The sequence below is a fragment of the Lipotes vexillifer genome, unplaced genomic scaffold, assembly GCF_000442215.2.
Source record: "Lipotes vexillifer unplaced genomic scaffold, Lipotes_vexillifer_v1.1 scaffold1002, whole genome shotgun sequence".
Classification (NCBI taxonomy): Eukaryota; Metazoa; Chordata; class Mammalia; order Artiodactyla; family Lipotidae; genus Lipotes; species Lipotes vexillifer.
Genome location: NW_006796766.1, coordinates 730,838 through 739,851, shown reverse-complemented (window position 1 = coordinate 739,851; position 9,014 = coordinate 730,838). Strand labels below are relative to the sequence as shown.

At 42.4% G+C, this 9,014-nt stretch overlaps 1 protein-coding gene across 1 annotated transcript in view; it reads right to left on the bottom strand.

Moving 5' to 3' along the window:
* The window catches only part of PUS7 (pseudouridine synthase 7), a 57,939-nt gene that overhangs the window by 23,743 nt on the left and 25,182 nt on the right, over positions 1 to 9,014 (bottom strand). Inside the window, exons 6-7 of the mRNA XM_007468982.1 lie at positions 7,468 to 7,579; positions 4,999 to 5,076 (exon numbers count right to left, since the gene is read on the bottom strand). Of these exons, the coding sequence (XP_007469044.1) occupies positions 4,999 to 5,076; positions 7,468 to 7,579 (190 nt within the window). The remainder of the gene's footprint in view (positions 1 to 4,998; positions 5,077 to 7,467; positions 7,580 to 9,014) is intronic.

Genomic DNA, 9,014 nt, shown 5'->3' with positions numbered 1-9,014 from the left:
CCTGCTGGCTCTTGTTATGAGGAGCCATGTTCCAGTTTTGCCTGGAAATACAGGGGTCGGGAGGATCTGGATGTGGTTCCTGGGCCCGGGGCCTGCACGAGAGGCTGTTCTGCCCCAAAGTGCCTGGCCTATCAACCCAGAGCAGCTAATCATGGAAGCAGCCCCACAGAGGTGTGTGCCCCTGCTCTGCAGCCTCTGAATTTCCAACATTACATGAAAAATTAGTGGGGAAATTTTATCTTACTCCCTTGTTAAAAATATGCTGTTACTGAGTTAAACTGTTTAAAATCCACCGATATAATACCAGTTTGCCATTTCACCTCAGAGAATTCTTGTTTCCTTGCTGAAAATTTCCCCATTTGTCCTGAAGACAATCAATTCCTTGACACGTTATCAATCACTCTTATCTGTTTCCTGGTTCAATATGAGCAGAAACAGCCTGACCAAATTTCTTGAGGAAAAAACATTTGTCATTATCCCATTAATTATTATAAAATGTAGGAAGCTAGCCTGAGAAGTGGGCAAAGTTCATACTCCTTTACCCTCTCTCCTGGCTCCGAATGCCCTGTCCAACCTGAGTACCAAAAAGGTGTAAAGTGGGTCTATACCAGCCTGGGCCAGCTGCTCAGAGGCAGCAGATCCAAGAGAAAAAGGGCATCACATCCTTGACTTCAGATATGTAGGGACAATGGTAGAGCCACAGGGCATAAATTAATCCAGAAACAGTATCCTGGAGTCCAGGCAGGAGAGGATGGAAGTGAACAGAGGGAGAAACAGGAGGACAGAACCCCTCTTTGGTCAGTAACTACTGTTGTAGAAACGAATGGAATATTTAAGAGTCAGGAGGAAAGAAGGAATCAGATAAGTGACTTGGCAGCTCTGGAGAGAGCTTATGGAGACTGATGCCCAACAGCCATGAAAGACAGCTCTGTTCTTTTTTTTTTTTTAAGTTGAGCTAAAATTAACATAACAAAAAGGTTATCATTTTAACCATTATAAATTGTACAATTCAGTGGTCTCTAGTATATTCACAATGTTATGCAACTGTCACCACTATCTAATTCCAGAACATTTCTCTCACCTCCAAAAGAAACCCTACACCTACTGACCCCATTCCCTAGATCTGTGGCTCCTAGCAACCACTAATCTACTTTGTCTCTATAGATTTCCCTACTTGGGACATTTCATACAAATATAATCATATAGTATGTGGCCTTCTGTGTATGACTTCTTTTATTTAGCATAATGTTTTAATCCATGCCATAGTATGTATCAGTACTTCATTCCTTTTCATGGCTGAATCATATTCTACTGTCTCTTCTTAGATACACAACATATATTTCTGAAACACACTAGCACAGCAGAAAGCAAGAGCTACACTCAGTTCTCAGTGGTGTGGGTGCTCCCTGAGAACTGATGGAATGAAGCTGACAATATTTTTCATGATACTGTTCACAGTTTTAACTTTGATGATCCTTGGTCAAGCTCTTTGGCTGTCAATTCACAGCAATTCTGTGAGTAACTTGGGACGACCAAAATCTTGCGTTTAAACATCAGGAGCCAACCTAAGCAGCATGTTGCACAACAAAGCCTTTATTAACAAAGCCAGGGAAATACTGGCCCAGGCTCAGAAAGGAGACTGGCAGGAAGAGTCAGGAAAAGAAACAAATCATGCTGAATGAGGCTGTTCCTGCTTGAGATCCTGTTAAAACTACTAGGTGACTTTGGAGAGTTACATGAAGCTGAAAAGCTGCTTATCCGGAGGATTGATCAATTCAGCAATAATTAAAAAATCCATGTGTGGCGGAGTGGGTTTATCCTGTCCACCAGATCTCACGGGAAAAGCCAATCTACCCAGCCCCATGTATCCATTAAGCAAACGAAGGGTGTAGCCTGCATCCGCAAGATAAGTGCTATGTACTTTCCAAAGGCCAACATTTAGGTGTCTAACATGGTTTCTTACTAAGTCAACAGGAAGATGATAAAGGCAGCAAAGGTCTATGAATAGAGCCGCACTGTGATCAAGTATGACACCCGGTGGCTGACGAAGAAGAGAAATAAATACCTTCACTCTTCAAAGATGTCACATCATAAAATGCAACGGAAAATAACGAGATGCCAATTTTTGACCCTCAAATTAGTAAATTATATTTTTCTTAGATCGTGATATGTGTCAGGGAGGATTCTGGAGAAGAATAAAGGTGATAAACTGGTACCACCTTTCTACAGGGCAAGTAAACTCTGCTAACAAAAACCTAAAACCTAGAATTTCACATTCCCTTTAAGTCAGTAATTCCGCTGCTAAGTTTATCTTAATCAAGTTATCACAGATGTGTGCCAAGATTTAACTCCCAATATGTTCGTCATGGAACTGCTTATAATAGCAAGAAATGAGAAACTATGTAAACATTCAGAAACAGAACAGTAGCTCATAAATTAGGATGCATCCATATATTTAAATATCTTTTGCTACATATTAATAGGGGAAGAGGTACATCACTTATTGTTTGCAAGAAAAGAACACATTTTAAATAAATATTTCGGTTTATAAGGAAAAAAGAGTCCCCTACAAAAATATACCCAGCTGGCAATCTCTGAGGGAGTACAATTATGGTGGAACTTTCATTTTCTACCTAGTTCCTTCCGTGTTGAAAACAAATTGAACCAATCCTTTTTTTTTTTTTTTTTTTTTTTTTTTTTTTTTTTTTTTTTTTTTTTTTTTTTTTTTTTTTTTTTTTTTTTTTTTTTTTTTTTTTTTTTTTTTTTTTTTTTTTTTTTTTGGGGGTAGGGAGGCCTCTCGCGGCTGTGGCCTCTCCCATTGTGGAGCACAGGCTCCAGACGCACAGGCTCAGCGGCCACGGCTCACGGGCCCAGCCGCTCCACGGCATGTGGGATCTTCCTGGACCGGGGCACGAACCCGCATCCCCTGCACCAGCAGGCGGACTTTCAACCACTGCCCCACCAGGGAAGCCCCTGAACCGATCCATTTTTTAATTTAGGTGGAAAAATTCCGAGACCTGGCCGGCCGGAAAGCACAGGAGCTGACTACAATACTATTTCAGGATACCAAAGAGAAGGCAAGAACCTTCTGTGCCCCACCATCCAGAGCACGGAAAGCCCGAGCCCGCGAGTCACTGCCGGTACCCTACTGTCAGGAGCTGCTGACGAGCCCATCACCCACAGAGGCTGTTTCAAATCTTCACACTCTTTTAAAGTTCCCTTCCCCACTCCTGCCCCCTTCACTCTCAGCAGAGGACCCCACGTTCCATGTATCTCAGGGAGAGAGAGACCAGGCTACCAGGTGAGAGCACTGGCATCTTCAGGTGTCTCCTCCCGCTCTCCCTCAAACACAGCGACACCACACCGCCACTAGTGAAGTCGCGGAGAGATGTTCTCACCCTGCCTTTACTACGACATCACGCCACTGTCTCAGGGTCAGTGAAGGAAAGGACCGGAAAGTCCATTAGGATGCAACCGGGAGCTCAATCCTGACATTATCTCAAATGAATCAGAGGAGGGGTGGGAAAGGAGCCAGATGGCAGGTGACTGTGGAGCGAAGAGGAGGCGCCACCTCAACTTCTTTATGAAAAGATGGGAGAAGTACAAATACATACATGCATTTGTTTTCAGTGGGGATAGCAAGCATAGATGACTTTATTTTTCATGACAAAATTAACATACGGTAAACCGTACATATTCAAAATGTACAAGTTTTAACATGTGAATGTTAAAACCCATGAAACCATCACCACATTCAAGATAATGAACATCTGCATCACCCCCAAAGTTTTCTCCTGCCCCTTTATTTCTCCCTCCCACCACTCCTTACCTCAGTGGGTGCATGAGGACAGAAGCCTGAGTTTGTCCAACTTCCTCCCTTCCCTCTGACCTTCACTGAACTGACTGGGTTCAGGCCCCCATCCTCTGCCCCAGAACATGGCAGCAGCCCCGATCTCCGTTCCATCCCTCTTGCTCACCGACAACCCCTAAGCCTGTCCCTACACACGACTCCCCCTGTTTAGATTAAGGTCAAGTCCAAGATCCTAACATGACCCTCAGGGCCCTTCAGGATCTGGATCGTGCCTACCCATCAAGCCTTATTTCCTGCTAAGCTCCCACAAAACTCAAACACCTGCCAGGTACCAAATATGCTATGCTCCCCAAATCCTTTCCAGTGTCTTTTCACAAGCTCTTTTCTTGGTGTGGAACCAACAACCCTAGACCCTCCCGGCCCTAGGAAACTCCTACCCATCCTTCTAGAATCTAGACCAGTGATTCTCAACCAGAGGCTATTTTGCCCTTCAAGGGACATTTAGAAATGTCTGGAGACATTTTTGTTTGTCACAATGCTGACATCAGTAGAGGGAATGCTACTGACATCTAGTGGGTAGAGACCAGGGCTGCTGCTAAACGTCCTACAATGCACAGGACGGCCCCTACAACAAAGAATTACCCAGTCCAAAATGCCAGCAGTGAAGAGGCAGAGAAGCCCTCATCTAGATGCCATTTTCGGTGAAAACCTCCCTGGCCTGGCCCCCACTATAAGTGCCAAGCTCTGTCGTCAGGTCTACCCTAATACCCCAAATATACCTCTATTTTAACATTTATCTCACTGTGCGATAAGTTCTGATTTATATTTCTCTCTGCCACCTTTTTCATCTGTATATGTCCAGTGTGTAACAAAAGACCTCATTCACTGTTCTGTAATTTTAAATAACTTATATTTAGTAATGAATGAAAAAGAGAGAGAAAGAGGCACTTATTCTCGACTCTACCACAAAAACCCTTTAAAAATGACTGCAAAACATTTTTGCTGCAAAAACATTAGAAAATACAGATAAGGAAGAAGAAAAAAACAAATAGAAAAGCAATCTTTTGAATAGGCAGAGGCACCATCTAAAGATGGAAGAGGTAAACTCCACAAAACAAATCCAAGAACTCTGAAAGGCGGCGCTAGGGGTTTTGCAGTACGAATCCTGACACGTACTCACTACTTACTTGAGAACAGCAATCTCTTGAACGGTTATGGCCCTTTTATCTTTGGTTCCCATGTAGGAGAATATGTTTGGCTTGACTCTGATAAGACAAAAACAAAATCATCTGAGGTTGCGTACCATTAGGAAATCATGCTTCTCATAATTTAAGATTTAAAATAAATATACTTAAAAACGTAACGGAATGAGAGAATAGTAAGGACAAACTTTATTTAAAAATATACCCAGGAGGGCTTCCCTGGTGGCGCAGTGGTTGAGAGTCCGCCTGCCGATACAGGGGACACAGGTTTGTGCCCCGGTCCGGGAAGATCCCACATGCCGCGGAGCGGCTAGGCCCGTGAGCCACGGCCGCTGAGCCTGTGCGTCTGGAAGCCTGTGCCCCACAACGGGAGAGGCCACACAGTGAGAGGCCCGCGTACCGGAAAAAAACAACAAACAAACAAACCCAGGAGAACATAAATTAGTGTGCAAGCTAAGAAAGTAAATGATGCCTGAACAATTGTAAAGCAATTATACTCCAATAAAGGTGTTTGAAAAAAAAAAATGATGCCTGAACAACCCCCTCCTTCGCTGTGCTTGACTTTTTAAAATTATTTTTTTTAATTTAATTGTTGGCTGCACTGGGTCTTCATTGCTGCGCACGGGCTTTCTCTAGTTGCAGCGAGCAGGGGCTACTCTTTGTGGCGGTGCACGGGCTTCTCACTGCAGTGGCTTCTCTTGTTGCGGAGCATGGGCTCTAGGCATGCAGGCTCAGTAGTTGCGGCTCGCGGGCTCTAGAGCACAGGCTCAGTAGTTGTGGCGCGCGGGCTTAGTTGCTCTGCGGCATGTGGGATCTTCCAGGACCAGGGCTCGAACCCATGTCCCCTGCACTGGCAGGCAGATTCTTAACCACTGCGCCACCAGGGAAGTCCAGCTGTGTGTGACTTAGAACATTTGTACTAGCCAGCAACAGAGAAGGAAGTAATGCACTTCCTGTTGATTACATGCAATTCATTAATTAAATAACTGTGAAGGTAAAGAAAAATCCATTCTAGATGTATCAATGTACCACTTCAAAAATTTTATACCTTCAATTTCAAAAAAAGTTAATAGTAATGTGAATTTTCCATAAATACATGCTATTTCTTTGTATAAAAGCCAAATGCTAAAACAAGGATCGGAATAGTTTTAATATGAAGATATAAGTGAGCCAGTTAACCAAGAAGAATTTTATAAAAACTGCTCCACACGAACAGGAAAGAAACGGGAAGAATTTCTTGAACTCCGAGCAATCCCAACTCCAGATCTCAGAGGAGCTCCCTCCCCAGCTGCCTACTCTCCCGGGTTCAGGTACAGACAAGGAATCAGAGAGAGCTAGCAACTAGACTAAAGTAAAATGCTACTTCAAATGGTACTGTGTCCTATGGACTAAATTGTGCTCCCTTAAAATTCCTATGTTGAGGCTGTGACAGCCAGTACCTCAAACGCAAGTGTATTTGGAGATAGAGCCTTTAAAGAGGTGATTAAGTTAAAATGAGGCCCTAATCCAATTAGACTCGTGTCCTAATATAAGGAGAGGAAACGTGGACACACAGAGAGACTCCGGGTCACAGACACACTCAGAGGGAAGACCATGAGAGAACACAGAGGAGGTGGCCATCTGGAAGCCAAGGAGAGGCCTCAGAAAAAACCAAACCTGCCAACACCCTGAGCTTGGGGCTTCCAGCCTTCAGACTGTGGGAAAATGAATGTCTCTTATTTAAGCCACTCAGTCCGTGGTATCTTGTCAAGGCAGCCATAGCAAACTAACACACTGTGTGCTGTGTTTAAACTGGGTTAAACATTTATCAGAAAGCAAATTTCCATGCATACAGATTTGCTATGGTACCTGTACCCATTTCCAAAAATAAAATGGCACCTGGCTCATCCTCAGAGACCCAAACTCTACTATATTTGCATTCCTGTGAGAAAATCTGACTGGTGTCAGGTTTCCAATCTAGTCTATCTCCTGGAGTTAAGAGCTTATGGTTTAGAAGCAGACTTCTGCAACCACATCAAAGTGTAGGCTTTCAGGGAACAAAGTTAAATTTTATTTTCAGCTAGGTGAACTAGTAACTCTCAACTATATGTAAACCACTTACTTAAACAATTTTCATTTTGAATCACTGGCAATATGCAAGGAGGTTAAGAAAAATTAATTCAACTGTTGTCTAAGGAAACTATAATTGGGAATTCCCTGGCAGTCCAGTGGTTAGGACTAGGCGCTTTCACTGCTGTGGCCCAGGTTCAATCCCTGGTCGGGGAACTAGGATCCTGCAAGCCACGCAGTGCAGCCAAAAAAAAACCCCCAAAACAAACAAAAAAACCCACTATAATTAGGAGGCACATTTGCTACCTATTTGCCTATTTTCCCACTCCTTTTTCATCAGCATGGAAAGAGGAAAATACACTTCTGTGTCTTGATTTTGTATAGGCAAAAGAACAAGATACTAACCTTAAATATTTAGACAGTAGATTAATAGCATCCATGGTGTCTTTGTTTTCCTTGTACAGTACGAAATGGCAGTAACTTCCCCTAGATTTTGGCCAAGAATGTTTTCTTGGATCTTAAAAAAGAAAAAATTTAACTATTATATACACCATAATAAAAGTTAGCTGAGTTCTTATGAAACCCCACAAGATCATTTTTGCTAGAGAACCTTTGAGAGAGAAATCAGATCTAGTCTGACAAGAAATATGGGTTAAGTGGTTATACCTTGTGGTCTACAGTTATTAAACTTTCTGTGATTGGATACTTATCTGTCTGTATTTAAAATCAAAATCGAGAAATGCAGGTGGTGTGACAAATGACTAAACCTAACCAGCAATCTTCACACAGAGAAACACAGAGGGGTCCACCATTCCCCAGTGGCTTACTTTACAAGCATGTGTCTGAAAGGGGGCCGCCTGGCCCTCCAGAACGTATGCAGGCCAGAGGGAAACAGCAGTCATGGCAGAGCCTACAAGCTTTGCCTCATCTCCCCAGTCAGGTGTTCACACAACAGGCTGGATGCCTTAGCAGGGTTGGGGATAAAGCTTGTGAGGAGCTGCCTCAGTGACAAGTTTAGATTTTCCAAAGGCCACTTCCATCAGAAGTTTAGCTAATACTAGATGGTTTGCAAAGGTCTTCTGGACAGAGAGAGCAGCTGGCATTCAATACCTAATTGTCATTCTTGGGGGAAGAGGAGACTTTAAAAATTAAGTCAGCTTAAATATTAACTTCTGAGCCACTGTTACGTCGCTTGCTCAACTTTTTAGAAACTGGTAAAAATTTTGAGACTTTGGAAAATCTGACTTTTAAAACTGTTCTTCCAAACGAACATTAAAATTACACTACAATCTAGAAATATATATTTAAACAATATTAAGATTTTGACTTCAGTTGCCCAAAGAGTGTTCTGAAAACTCAACACTTTGGGAGAAATGTGTAAGCCACACTGCACGCCCCAGATGTTGTACAATAATGTTTGTGAGTCTTGTGTGACACACAGCTGCAGCTGTTATATGAACACATCTAATTCAGTTGATTTCTGTAACTCTATGAAAGAAAGTCTGTGAAAAAGTATTTCATATAATCCCCAGAAGTCTTCTTCTTTTAAAAATGTTCCTTTGTCTTTGTCCCTTTAGCATGAACTCACGAATCCTTCATCTTCAAAGACATAAGAAACTTCTGATACTAAAGTTACTTGTACACCTGCCTTTGCCAAGGGAAAAAGCACTGCTTCATAGGTTAGGGATATAAGCTACAATGTAAAGAACAAATTGACCAATAAGCTGTCTTGGAAAACTGCCATAGCATGTATGCTTAAAGTATTACAGAAAAAGCACTGCAAGTATTTCTTGGGCTCTTGGTATGAATTCCTCACAACTCATCCTCAGAAAATTGTGAACAGGGATATTATTTTTGGTTTTCCTTCCAGCTCCCTACATTTAAGCAAAATTGTCTATACTTAGCACTTGTGACAAAAATCATTGGCATTTCATTTTATCTACATGAAACGC